Genomic DNA, 15,060 nt, shown 5'->3' with positions numbered 1-15,060 from the left:
TGTTGATTTTATGAAGACTGAAGGCCCCGAGACTGCACACACATTCAGCATAATGCAAGTGTGTGCTGTTGTATTATGCTCTGTGGCAGCTTGTCAGTCCTTATCATTTTCATTTGGCTTCTTTTGTTCACAAAATACCCTACAATCTGCAAAATGAACAGATTCCAATGATTAAGTATAAGGGATGTACTCCAAGAATTTTGTAAAACTTCTCTGCTATTTATTCCATTAATGTCGATGTCTTTATACACCATGTGAGGGCCATTATAATAATAAAGAGGACTGTATAATAATCTGCCAAATTTTAATGTGGCATACCTCCAGCCTTAAGTGAAGACTTGACTGTGGCCCTAAATCTCAAATGTACTTTGTATGCAGTTGTTAGGCAGTAGGGATAGGGCTGTAGCTATGGGGCTAATACCTCTTTCTCCTGATCATCCAAGGACTCCTCACCCCCTCCATCTCTCAGCTCTTTCCAGCAGTCAGTAAGTACTGATGCAGAATACTGACCAAAAAATGGCCACATGAAAATGTCCTGAAACACACACCTACAGCCGACAGCTATCTCTTCTGACTTCCGTATTATCATGTACACTCACTCTCACTGTACAGTAGGGTTCCACTGGGTATCGAACTTTCGATACCCAATTGATACTTTTGTACCCGGATCTAGCCTAGTATCTTTTGGAGAACATAGTGCGCGCCGCCCTCTCATCAGCTGGCACATTGACGCGGCCGCCACTGCCACCAATGAAAAAATCACGGGGAGGGGACTGTGAAGCTGTCGCTGGCCACCAATGAATATAATACTGAGGAGGGGGGGGGGGGCACTGCACCACCAATTAATATAATTAACTCCTAAATACAAATGTACGCGGCAGGTGCTGTACGAGGCGAATCTGTCGAACTCTGCCAATTAACCCCTCAGGTGCCGACTATATCACTCAGCCGGCACCCGCAGTGTACATTTGTATTTAGGGTTTAATTATATTCATTGGTGCCGCAGTGGCGAACAGGCCCCACAGCCTCCTCAGTATTATATTCATTGGTGGTGCAGTGGCCACAGGGCCCCCACCCTAAGTATTTTCATTGGTGGCTCAGTGGCAGCTTCCACTCGGAGCCCCAGCAGTGGGGCTCCGATCGGTTACCATGGACTAGAGATGAGCTAAAAAAAAAAAATTATTTTGTCCAATCAGCAGGACTGTTAGAAACATTTTGTCCAATCATCAGTGCTTCTTTATTTGCATAGCCCTGCTGATAGGACAAAATGATTCTGTAGACTTTTAACTCATCTCTAGATTGGACGGTTCTAGAATGGGCCAGACGTTCCATAAAATGTGGAATGCTTGCGGCTTTTTTGGTGTTTTATTTCTCTTTCGTGTGGTATCGAATTGTATTGAGTATTTCAATACTTTTTTTTATGGTAGGTCACTATGTTGCCTTCCAGTATGAAACCTCAATCAATTATAATTTATATTGATATACATACTGTGCAAAAGTTTTAGGCAGGTGTGGGGAAAAATTCTGCAAAGTAAGCAGGCTTTAAAAAATCTAAGTGTTAATGATTTATTTTAACAAAATGCACTTTTGATTGAACAAGACCAATCTTGGAGAACTAACCACAGATCTGTGGATGTAGACTTGCTCAAATCCTTCTGTCGCTTCATGTAATTCCACACAGGCTCGATGATGATGAGATCAGGGCTCTGTGGAGGCCGTATAATCACTGCCAGGACTCCTTGTTCTTCTTTACCCTGAAGATAATTCTTGATAACATTGCCTGTATGTTTGGGGTTGTTGTCCTGCCGCAGAATAAATATAAATTTAAATGGAGAAAGCCGGAGTGAAGTGCTGCATAAGCATAATGTTGATGATGGGAGGAAACATTTTAATCTTAGGGGTGGAACTCAGCAAGGTAAAGGGGAGCAGTCCTGGGCACTTTGAAAACCCAAGCCTCCCCCTCTGGGCACTTTGGAGCCATTATCGGGGGGATTAGAACGACTTTTTCCCAACAATCCAGACATTGTCAGAAGAGTAAAAGGTATGTCTATAATGCATCTGCCAGCCAGTACAAGTGGTTTAATAGGTAAAACATAGGTGACAGACTCCCTTAAAATTATTAATATTTCTATTTTTGAAAGCATTCTTACACTGCAGCATTTTTCTGCAGTGTATGGGACTCCAATGAGGCCAGTGTAGAAGTAAAGCCAGATTTACATGTCCTGTTCTTGACATAATGTACGTCCGCATTACTCTGATGTGTGATGTCCTGAATGCGGTCAGAGTAAAACGAACTTAAAATATGTCCAGAACATGAACATGAGAATCTTGTGTAATATTCATAATTTTAATTAATCCAGCAGCACACTGAACCTACAGGCATAAACAGGAACCAAAGACCCCTACTGCCCACCACAATGGGAACACCATGTATATATGAAAGGTTTAAAAAGACTTTTTGCGTTACACATGATAGGAGCCAATCCTATTTTTGCCTCTAAATGTTAGTATTGTGGCTGTCTAAAGGAAATGTTTTTTTAATAATGAAAAATAAATGAATTTCATATTCCCCCATAATGAGGTCTCCTCTGCAACCATCATTTACTGCAGATGTTTTACACATTTCCTGTATTTGGCGGATATTTTATTATATTTGCCAGTAAAATGTTAAACCGTATAACCTTGCTTTATCTTGTATTACCATGTAGACTACATAACATCAGGTCAGCTCAATCGAGCCTTATTAAAAAATAAAAAATAAAAGTCAGGAAACCCCGGGGTTGAACGCTTGTTAATATTTTATCCTTTTCACTGGCGCTCAGCCTGTCTAATGCAAAACCCATTAACTGCTTTTATTCGCTGCAATGCATTGCAAGTCCCTTATGCCAGATAAAGGGTTGAACTAGCTGCAAAAACACATTGATTTCCTCACTAAAAAGGAAATATGACATTTTTATTCTCTCAGTTGGTAGAAGTAGAGCAGGTGTGTGTTTTTTTCGTGCACTGCTAGAAATGTACTTTTATGTCGTAATTTCTGCCATTGCTATTCACATTGTTATTAAAAAGAAACGTACTTTGTTTTATGGCACAATTTCTTCCTTTGCTATTCACAATATTAAGCCATTTTTAATCCAATTTCATTTTTGTAGCAGCAATACCTTAGAGGTTGTGAAGCAATGTATATTTTACCGATACTGTATGAATAAAATACTGTATGAGCACTCTTACTCTTGCCATAACTCAGACTCTGCTCACACTCTCCTCATTGGTTCCAATCTACATAATCTGTAACATATAGATATAACTTCCCCATTAATGGATCCCGTTGATTTAGGACTAGTGGGCTAGTTTACCTGGTGGATTTTGCTAAATCTGCCTCATATTCTACAGCAAACCCGCCCCCGATACACACCATTCCCCCATTTTTTGCCACACTTTTGCCTTACACAGTTTTTCCTTTTGAACACCATGGACCAGCTTGCGGGTTAGCCTAATTGAATATAGCTAAACAGCAGGCGGACACCTGGTTTCCATTGGTGTCTGTGTCCGACGTGTCCTTTCTTGGTGTGATTGCCACAGCGTGAAGTACAGTGCAGCCTCCCATTGAAAATAATTGGAGGATTTTGTGCGGTTGTCGATGGCTTGAATCCATTCCAAATTCCTCTTGCAAAAAAACTCAGTTTGAATCGGTCCTTATGATAACAGATTTATCTGCTGGGCAGAATAATGCTGTGATTGCATCAAGCATTGTTGACTGCATTTAGTGCCATACATCTGTCTATACATTATATATTGTCTAGTCCAGGGGTGGGGAATCTTTTTGCTGCCGAGGGCCATTTGGATATTTGTCACATTGTTCGCGGGCCATACAAAATTCTCAACTTAAAAATTTCATTGCTATATTTGGTCAAACATGTAATTGACTTAGGGGTAAGTTATATAAATTGCGATTCAATTTAAAAAAATCTAGAACGCTGTATTTTTGCAGCACAAAATGGTGCCTGCATTATGTATTACATATAGTACAGGTGCCATTTTTGCCAAACATAGCAGTTCAGAATGTTATGTATTTAGTTCTTTATTTGGCATTAATGGCAGCCAAGCTAATCCCAGGGGGGTCCAGAGAGGGTTTAAACCTGCTTTTACTCTCCCTGTCACTGTCCCTGCCTCTTCCTTCACATCTGTCCCTCCCTTTGTCCGTTTCTCAGCCTCCGCTCTACCCCCAACTCCATCACCCTCCTATCAGACCTCCCAGCCTACATCAGCCTCAGATCAGGCTCCCATCAGACCTCCCAGCCTCAGATCATACCCCCATAAGACCCTCCCTAGCCTCAAATCAGCCCAGATCAGACCTTAGATCAGACCTTTAAAAAAATAAATAAATAAATTTACCTCTCCACCTCCGGACAGTTCTGCCACTTGGCAGATTCACTTACCCTCGCTGGTCTTCTTACCCCCGCTCTGTATTTTGACCTGACAGCGCAAAGCATCAGGTCATACTGCGCATCGCCGTGACATCTGAGGACACAGAGCGGGGCTGGAAGACCAGGGAAGGTGAGTACAGCCAATGCAGTGCGGTTCTCATCTTCCTGTGCCTCCCACATGCTAATGACTGCTTCCATAATGAAAGCGGTCCTTAGCATTTTCACTATGCGCTGTGGCTGGGGGCCGGGGGCCACATGAGATGGCCAGAGGTTCCCCACCCCTGGTCTAGTCAAACAAACCCAGAATGCAGTATGCTTCTAGCCCAACATGGACAATAGGAACATGAGATAATACAGCTTTAGAGAACAGTATGGTATTTTACCTTTTTGTGCCCCAATACTTTTTCCTATATAGTGTATATACTAAACAAACATTTTTACTCTTCACTCTTCCACACAATGCTGTGTCTGGAGCTCCCTCCTGCTCTGGAAGGTAATTGGTACCCTGTGATAGGGCTGTATTACACCAACCAATCTGACAGAGTTTCTGACCAATCATTGGTCAGATGGCCGTTTACACACACATATATTTTGTAATACACACCAACTATTAGTCTGATTGGCCAGAAATTGGTCAGATAATCTGTGGTTTTAATACAGCCCTTATCTGCCCTTGTTTCAGAAATGTGCAGAAAATTCAGCAAACTGAAACACAATGTAGACAAGATTATGTCCTCTTTACCTCTGTCCCATTCATTCCTAGGGTAGTGTGCTAGTCATCTCTGTAAGCTTTATTAGACAGTTCCTCTAGAAGGATTGTGTTTTTCAGGTTCTTAAGACAAAGCGCTGGCCTTTTTCCTAGGTTTTTGTGTCTAAAGGCACAACAGAAATTTTTTACTAAAGCCTAAAGAATTTAAAAGTTGTCTGGACAGCACTTGTTTATATGCAAGGACCCTAATAATATACTGGTCGCTAGGGCATGCAGTGACCCAGATGGTCAGCTGTTACTTTTAGGGAAATAGAAATCACACGTTACACAGCACCCATTGAAATCAGGGTGCCATTCATGTAAGACATCAGCAAGGTAGGTCCTCAGAGGTGGAGCCGCTCTTTGCTCATTTGTGAACCTTATTAATGAATGAATATAACCAGCCTGCAGGTGTCCGTGACTATTTTATCTTGTGGATTCACTTTACTGACTAAACTTGCAAAGAACTGTCGAACTCTTGTGTTCTACCTTCAGGAAGGAACCATGCAGAGAAATTGTTGGCAAAAGGGATAGGTAAATATACTTAATCAGGCCTGCAATTGAATTTCGTAAAATAGATTCACATCCTGTGGCTTTTAAAATTGAAAAGAATGACCAGCTGTGAGTCAGATAGAAGAACTTCTATATTCACAAGAAGGCTGGCAGTAGAATTTTTCAGCTTCAATGGATTTTTTTTTTTGTATATTGGATTTCTTTTGTGGGCAAAAACCTATTATTATGCTGCTGATGTCACAGAGCAACTGCTTAACTTCCCAGGAATATTATTTATATTCGAACGTGAGATTTTCTTTGTATGTGATCTCTTTTTTTTTTTTTTGGAGTAAGCTTTGTACTCAATTTTTAAGATACTGTATTTTCCGCCCTATAAGACGCACAGGCCCATAAGACGCACCTAGGTTTTTGAGGAGGAAAATAAGAAAAAAAATATTTTTAACCAAAAGGTGTGCTTTTGGTGGGTTTGAACTAATGGCGGTCTGTGCATGACACTATTATGGGGGATCTGTGGATGATGCACTGTTATGGGGTGGGGGATTTGTGGGTGGCACTGTTATGTGGGGGATCTGTGGATGGCACTGTTATGGGGGGAGCTGTGGATGGCATTATGATGGGGAGGGGGGTCTGTGGATGGCATTATGGTGGGGGGGATCTGTGGATGGCATTATGATGGTGGGGGGGATCTGTGGATGGCATTATGATGGGGGGGGATCTGTGGATGGCACTGTTATGTGGTGGTGGATCTGTGGATGACACTGCTATATGTGTCATCCACAGATCCCCCCCATAACAGTCCCATCCACAGATCCCCCCATCATAATGCCATCCACAGACCCCCTCCCCATCATTATCCCATTCACAGATTCCTAGGGAGGGACTGTAGTTGGCGGGGAGAGCGGCGTACTCGGGCCCTGCAGCTCAGTATGTACTGTATTATACGTAGTGTTAATCATCAGATCTAAACTGAATAATGATGCGCTCCCCCTGCTTTAAAAACGTCAGATTGAACATGTCTCCCCTTATGTGTGAGGCCTTTCATCCTCCCTCTTATGTGTTACCCTTGTTAAGCTTGCATTTTTGTGGTGTCATCATTGGCCACATACTATTGATTACAATACTATGTATGAGTTTATGATGCCTATATTTTCTTATAATATGTAAATTGTTGAGAATTGAGATAATTATTCACAGGGCTGGACTATAAAGCGCAAACCTTACCAGCCCACATACAATAAGCTAACCCTCAGTATCTGTAAATTGAAGCCAAGCCATGCATAAAGAAAGTCCTGTCTGTAGGCACCCCTTAGGCTACCCTCACACCAGCTACAATCTGGCTGGCTGTTTCGGCAGGCAAGCAGAGGATCGGCCATACTCAAACTGCAGCATTCAGCGGTTTGTGTCCGTTGGGTTCTCCGCTTGCCAGCTGGATGTGGACAGAATGTCCGCTGGAGCCCATTATTCTTAATGGAGCCAGCGGACATTCCGTCTGCATCCAGCAGTGCTGGATCCGGTGAATTCCGTCAGGCTGTTCTCTGCCGAAACAGTCTGCTGGAATTAACACCGCTAGTGTGAAACTACCCGTAGTGTTCCCTTATGCTTACAGGTTTAGAAATAACATAACAAACAGTTAAACACTGATATGTTAACATTGTTATGACTAATTAAACATTCAAAGCTTACCTGATCCATATACAGGTGCATCTCAATAAATTAGATTATCATCGAAAAGGTTAATTTGTTTCAGTAGTTCAGTTCAAAAAGTAAAACTTATATTACATAGATTCATTACATACAGAGTGATCTATTTCAAGTGTTTATTTCTTTTGATGTTGATGACTATGGCTTACATCTAATTAAAACCCAAAAGTCAGTATCTCAGAAAATTAGAATATTTTGAAAGTTCAATATTGTGGACTCATGGTGTCACACTCTAATCAACACAAAATACCTGCAGAGGTTTTCTAAGCCTTTAAATGGTCCCTCGGTCTGATTCAGTAGGCTACACGATTATGAGGAAGACTGCTGACTTAACAGTTGTCTAGAAGACAGTCAATGACACCCACCACAAGGAGTGTAAGCCACAAAAGGTCATTGCTAAAGAATCTGGCTGTTCACACAGTGCTATATCCAAACATACTAATGGTAAGTTGGGTGGGAAGAAAAAGTGTGGTAGAAAAGGTCCACAAGCAACAGGGATAACGCCAGCCCTGAAAAGATTGTCAAGAAAAGACCATTCAAGAATTTGCGGGAGATTTACATGGCACATGCAGACGTATCCAGGACATGGGCTACAACTGTCGCATTCATTCTAGTACCAATACCTGGTTTATTATTTATGGTAGCACAGTGCTTGATTGACCAGCAAACTTCCCTGACCTAAACCCCATTTAGAATCTATGGGGTATGGTCAAGAGGAACATGAGAGACACGAGACTCAACAATGCAGACAAGCGGAAAACTGCTATCAAAGCAACCTGAGCTTCCATGACACCTCAACACTGCCACAGTCTGATCACCGCCATGCCTTGCCTCTTTAATGCAGTTATTTATGCAAAAGGATCCCAAACCAAGTATTGAATGCATATACTGGACATACTTTTCAGTAGGCTATATTTCTATATTAAAAATTATTTTTTTAATTGGTTTTATTTTAATATTCTAGTTCTAATATCTTAAGATACTAACTTTTGAGTTTTCATTAGCTATAAGCCATAATCATCAACATTAAAAGAAGTGAACTCGTGAAATCTATCTAATATCGAAGTTTTACTTTTTGAACTAAATTACTGAACTAAATTAACTTTTCGATGATATTCTAATTTATTGAGATGTACCAGACCTCTGATTTAATTCACATGCCAGACCCCTAAATAAATTCATACCCCTTAATTGCAGGAACCAGATCCTTAAATCCAGACGCAGAATAAAAAAATGGTTAAATTGTTCAGTTCTTAGACCAGACCTCTCCATATAGTTGCCCTCCACACTCCTGGGCTTTTCGGCTGATGGTGGTTGGTAGCTCTCAGAGCTGAATAGGGGCCCAGATAAGAGCTGATTTTATGAGCAGCCCGCCGATTCTTTATCACATTCCTCTTGCTGTGCAGAACTGTGGAATATACGCCTTTAGAGCAAGGGTGCACTTCTTGTGCCCCAGGTTCTACATGAGGCTTGCCATGCCATTTTTGTGTAGCTCTATCCATCTGGTCACTTTGGTCCTTTACAGATCCTCTTCTCTCTGACATTTTTTGTCAGACAGACGAAAGGTGTCACATAACGGGTAACAGAACTAATGGTGCACTCTATGGCCATCTCTGGGATCCCCATATATCGGAACAATGAGAGTCTCCTAACTTGTGTGTACTCCAGAAAGAAGTAGATGAGGTGACCATGCCTTAGTGTGGCCATCTTAATTGTAGTTTTATAGGAGTGGTGAAACACTCAAGTGTTTCACCAACTCATATAAACTACAATGGAAAGAGCTTTATGCATGCATGATTTCTTTCTTTATATAGTGCGAATGGGAGAGATGGAGACCCCCATTCTCCAATGGGAGAAAACTAGGAAGTAGAACTGGCACCTATGAGACATTTATGGACCGTACTTTCAATAGGCCATAAATCTCTCAGATGAAAATACTCCTTAATCACGGCCCTTGGTATTTGGTTAATGTAAGTAACGGCATGGCCCTTGGACCAGAATAAGTTTTGCATCCCTGTTGTGTAGTGTGCACCATGACTGGACATCTGTAACTTGTCCAGCAGGGAAGTATGTGTCATCTTGGGTAGGTTTTGGACGTCTTAACGGGCTCAATCTATAATATTTAATTATAATATTACATTTTATATTTATTCTTTTAGGCGGATATAAGTTGTGGTTATGCACTTTTTTATTTGAAACTGTAGTCCCTGCTTACCAATTACATGCATATAATAGACACCAATATTCATCTGGTTAGTTTGACCTTTTTTATGATTTTGGCTTATATTTGGTTCATCTGATACACTTTCTAGTCCCACTGTTAATCTCTTACATGGACACGCTTAGTACCCTAGAGCTCATACCCCATGTAATAGGTTTATATATAACTGCTCTGTCTTAATGCAGAAAGTATTATTAGCATGATCTTGAAGAAACAACTAAACATGTAAATGTGATTTTAAATAGAGCAAACCAATCTGGGAGCACATTTCACTGTCCTGAGTCTGCATTGTTATTTCTGGTGTGTGCTTTCTTTCTCTGTAATGTTTCTGTGTGCTATAAATTCAGGACATCGCTAGAGGCATCACTCATATTTTATAGGATGAGACAACCAGAGCTGGGTCTTCCCTCCGAAAACCTATTTTTATTTGGCTGTGTTGATGCCGCAAGGCAATCGGCTGGGAAAAGAGAGGAGAGATGGCTTTAGGAAAGCTGAGTACAGAGAAGTCTTAATACTCTCCAATTGTTTTCAGATTAAAAAACAGTACTGCTTTCCAGTGATTCCGATAGCATTCTCATTCCGAAATGTGGCCTGCCTTTCCTAGAGAAACCAATCACACTTGTTTTTCTATCATTTTACCACATTTCACGCTTGTTTCAGATTCATAGAAAATAAAGAAGAGCACATATATGCTTAATAAATAAACATCTGCAGATTACACTGGCTTCATGGTAATCCTCCATTAATTTGAAGACACTATCCAGTTTCTTGACTGTGCAGCCAAAGTAGGACTGGTGGGAGCTAAAAAAAAAAAAATTAAAATAAATAAAAAATAGAGATATATTCCGTTCCCCTTCGGCAAATCTTCTGATTCACTGCTTCAGAGTGAATTCGGAAGAAGTGGAGTAAAGTAACATTGGAAGTAGCGCATACATTGCATACGTCACATGGTCTTCCCCATCTTGGGACCTACGTTGCCTCCAGCATCCACTTTTTGGCTCCTTGCATCTTGATTCACCTAGTCATCCTCTTTCAGCATAGGTTGCCAGCCCAGGCCAGCTAGTCACTTGCTATATAGGCTGTTTATGCACTGCTCATTTCTGCAACTCGAACTCTTGGAAAAATAGGGGTCCTGTGAGTCAGCATTTCTATACATCCAAAGAGAGGGTTTCAGGGATGTGATTCTCTCAGTTGAAGGAGCTATTGATTTTGCTGGCTATATAATTCTCTTAGACTTCAGTGGACATGGCCACCTGTATGTGCTGCCTTCTTTCCTATGTTTGGTTGTGATGAGGTTATGTGAAAGTGTGGTTACCTAACACATTTTTTCCAGAAGCCACCACCCTGGTGGGCACAGGGTAAAGAGCCCTCTGGTTCAAAAATTACATTTAGGGTCCATTCACACGTCCGTAGTGTATTGCGGATCCGTGATTTGAAGATCCGCAATACACCTGTCCGGCACCTCCGTAGAACTGCCTATTCTTGTCCGCAATTGCGGACAAGAATAGGACATGTTCTATTTTGTTCCGGAGCCGCAGACCGGAAGTTCGGGGCTGCGCTCCGGAAATGCGGATGCGGACAGCACACTGTGTTCTGTCTGCATTCATTCCTGCCCCATAGAGAATGAATGGGCCCGCACCCGTTCCGGATGATTGCAGAACGGATGCGGACACTTATACGGACGTGTGAATGGACTTCATGATCCCCTCAGGCTAGAAGCTCAGGGGTGTGTTCTTTTTCCGGCAGTGTGTCCTTTCTGTTGCAGCTCTCTCCCTGCAACTGTTACAGCTTCTAGCAATAAATTCAGCTGGTGGCAGTTAAAGGATGGAACTGAGCATGTGTATCCACCTTATTGTGGTGGACAGAGAAATATGGAAAAGAACAAACAGCATATGGCAATATACAGATACAGTTTATTGAATAACTTAGCGGTAATACAACATTTTTAATTACAATTATATATAAAAAAATAAAATAAAAAGATCCAGGTGCTGGTTTTAAAAATTTCGAATATTTTTTTCGTGGGACAACCTTTAATGTGACTTTTTTTTCTTGAACTGGAGGGTCACTGTAAGTTCCCTCACCTTTCATATAGACTGGCTTGATGTTTTCTTTTTTTCATGCGTTTTACGCTGCTTCTTTAACCCATATTGCCCTTTGTGGGATGCTGCAGTCTGAAAGGGCCAATGGCATATATTGGTATGAATACTGCCAGGATTGCAGTAACTAACAGCCACTACTAGAGTACAGGTCCAAATAATGAACTGTTCCTTTTTGGTATTGTATTTAAAATGGGCATCCAGCTGTGGTCTTCAAAATTATAGGTGCCTATCTGTTTTTAAAGAGGACCTTTCACTGGTCCTAACATTACAATATTATTACCTGACAGTGTAGGGTTTTATTAGGAGATGTCAGGGCGCTTTTTCTTTTTCACATGGGCTGTTCCGTTCCCCCGCTGTGCCTCAGTGTATGCTAATTAGCAGCATTGGTACAGGGAGGAGGAGACGGCCGGGCTTCTCAATGGGCGTCTCCTTCTCCCTGGCTATGACGCTCTCCACTGCAATTGGGCAGCTCACAGCCAGGGAGAAGGAGACGTCCCTTGAGAAAAGCTGCCATCTCCTCTTTAAACTTTTCGCAGTAGATTTATTTTTATTTTTTTCAGATTAGCAGCTGTGTATGTGTACTAGTCTATTTTGGACTTTGTACATAGAGATCACACATATCAAAGAACAGTGAAAAAAGGGGACATCCTAGAGGTCTACTTCAACTGTCATTGTGCATGAAAGTATAGATATGTTTGTTAAAGGGGTTGTCCAAATTTAAATAAAATGTAAAAAATTGTCAAGGTATTAAAAACAAAGAAAAAAATAACTATACTCACTATTTCGGACCCCTCTGCTCCAGTGCCTCCCCTGGCGGTCCAGAGCGGTCAGTTTATCCTCTGTGTTAGGCTAGTTTCACACTAGCGGCAAGGAACTCTAGCAAGCTGTTCCGGCGAGTGAACAGCCTGTCGGATCCATGCTGCCGCTAGTGCACGCGTGCCCCCGGGCTACCGCTCCGGCCCCATTGACTATAATGTCATAGTTTTATTCCGGCCGCCTCTCGGCATGTTTGCCGTGCTGCCGCCAGAACTCCGGCCCGCCCCCATTATAATCAATACTGCCGGCGCGGTAGTCCGGAGGCACGCGTGCGCTAGCGGCAGCACGGATCCGGCAGGCTGTTCACTCGCTGGAACAGCCTGCCGGAGTTCCTTGCTGCTAGTGTGAAAGTACCCTTACATGTATGATCTTGAAGCAATATCTAAATCCTTCACCAGAAGGTTCTGTTGCTGGGTTAATGTTCACATTCTTTAATCCTATGTATTAATGCTGTTTTCCAGGATAAAGCTCTGAGAGCTGCAATTCTGGGCACGCTTGTTCTTGATGGAGAATCAGTCTACAGCTTGACAGCCAATCCAATCTTCTTACTTCTGGCCAGAGTAATCCTTGTGAACCTCAGGAACAAGCTCATAGCATTCCAGGTAAGAAATGATCTGTGTCTGCTGACGTGCTCAGCATGGACACTTTCCTGTCACCTGTCTGTTCAGACATTTATCTAGCACGCCTACTATATCCTTCCTGAATATTGACTAATACATTTTGTTTTGTCTATATGAAGAAAATGTAAGACGTTTGCAAATATATTTGAGTTATTATACCTATATCGTTACTGAAATTGAATCTGTCATGACCTGTAAGTAAAGGGCTAGATATCCTTACAGACGTAGTCCTACAGAGAGTTCTCCTGTCCTGAAACAAAACCGTTGGCAGCTACTGAATACTTTTTACTGTACAAATGTTATTATAATTTTTACGTGCTCTGTAAGGGAGGAGAACATCTAGGAGGTGTACATTTTAGGCACTATGATTAGCACTGGCACATAGGATGTTATAGGTGAACTTTAGTTGGCACATTTACACCATCATTAATTTAGGGAAGCTGTGAATGACCTTATTATATTACCACTTTGGATGATGGTTTGGCCACCACCAGTATAAGTGTCATTGACAATATTACTGCCCCTTGTGGCTATATCTCTATAAAGCACTATTATAGATTCTCTGTGGCTGGTACTATTACACGGGTACTTTGGGATTAAAATAGGGTCAACGGAACTATTGTGTGTGGACGTGGCTGACACCATTGCATGGACATGGAACCGCCAGTTCTAATTTGGTTGGTATTATCTAGTACTGTTAGTTGCTATAATTTTAGTACTGTATAGCACGGTATGGTTTGTACCATATGATTACATTGTTTGAAACATTGCTAGATACTCTTTGATAGTGTTATTTGGTTATGATAAAAGGCTATGTACACCTTTGGAGGCAATTTTTGATGACTGCACGTTACTCATTTTTGGCTAAAAATCCTTTTTTTCAATTGGCTTTTATTAAAAATATCGACCTGTTCTGTCAAAAAGGGCCAATAAACTTTATCTCTAAACTACTGAGAAGTCATAAACACTTATTTAAGCCACATTCCTATCAGTAAGATAAGAACTGAGCTATAATGAGTGTTTATATGGTCAGAGAGCAGAGATAAGGAGTCCGTCTGCTCCTCAGATGACGGAAAAGAAAGAGAATTAAACAATAATTTTTAGCTCAAAATGAGTACAAAGGCAATAATAAAACAAATTGCCCCCAAAGGTGTACGTAGCCATTAAGAGGATTCTGTATAGCATTGCTTCTAGAGGAGAAAAGCTCTGTACTTACATTGTCCTACCACAATTGTTTCAAAGAACTGACAGAGAACAGTCATTGCATGCTCCTTCCCTATACGCCATGTTATGAAATCGGAGGCGTATAGAGGGTTCAGTAAACCCCAATAAATTCTTGCCCTTTTAAAAAAACGGAGCTGTTATATGGCCATGTCTACGAGACCACAAGGTGAGCTTTTCTTCCTGTAGGAGAAAAATGTTAAATAAAGGAGAAAAAGAAGACATTCAAATGAGTAATTACTTGTAGAAACAGTAAAGAAAAAGAAATGATACGATATTTTGGCCAAATTGGTTTCTACTTGTACTACTAACCTAATAAAAGTAAATGCATTTTTCACAGTTGTATTACTGTGGGCATTACCTAGGTATTCATAACGGTGAAATTTTTTTGATCTTGGATCATTGTGGCCGCGTAAGAAACGTTCTAATGGGTGTAGCCATACGTGTAGTACAGTCCATTTAACACGGAAGCAATGTCTTGCTTTTACTTAAAAGTGAAATCACAAAGACCAAGAAAGCGGCAAACGAGCTTGAATCTTGTGATGAAAGATTTCCATTTGCATTCATCTGTTCACAGACCAGCCATTTGTATCAAACAGCAGGGAAATAATATTTATTTAATGTGGAAAAAGGCTTGCTTACTAAGGTGCAAAATCCCTCATGAGCCTGGCACATTCTGTATTTAAAGGGATCC

The 15,060-nt window shown here is 41.2% G+C and overlaps 1 protein-coding gene across 1 annotated transcript in view; it reads left to right on the top strand.

Moving 5' to 3' along the window:
- The window catches only part of TTC27 (tetratricopeptide repeat domain 27), a 411,030-nt gene that overhangs the window by 40,711 nt on the left and 355,259 nt on the right, over window positions 1–15,060 (top strand). Inside the window, exon 5 of the mRNA XM_040429555.1 lies at window positions 12,987–13,127. Coding sequence (XP_040285489.1) covers window positions 12,987–13,127 — 141 coding nt within the window. The remainder of the gene's footprint in view (window positions 1–12,986; window positions 13,128–15,060) is intronic.

This window comes from Bufo bufo, chromosome 4, assembly GCF_905171765.1.
Source record: "Bufo bufo chromosome 4, aBufBuf1.1, whole genome shotgun sequence".
NCBI classification, from domain to species: domain Eukaryota; kingdom Metazoa; phylum Chordata; class Amphibia; order Anura; family Bufonidae; genus Bufo; species Bufo bufo.
This window is presented reverse-complemented; position numbering and strand designations above follow the sequence as displayed.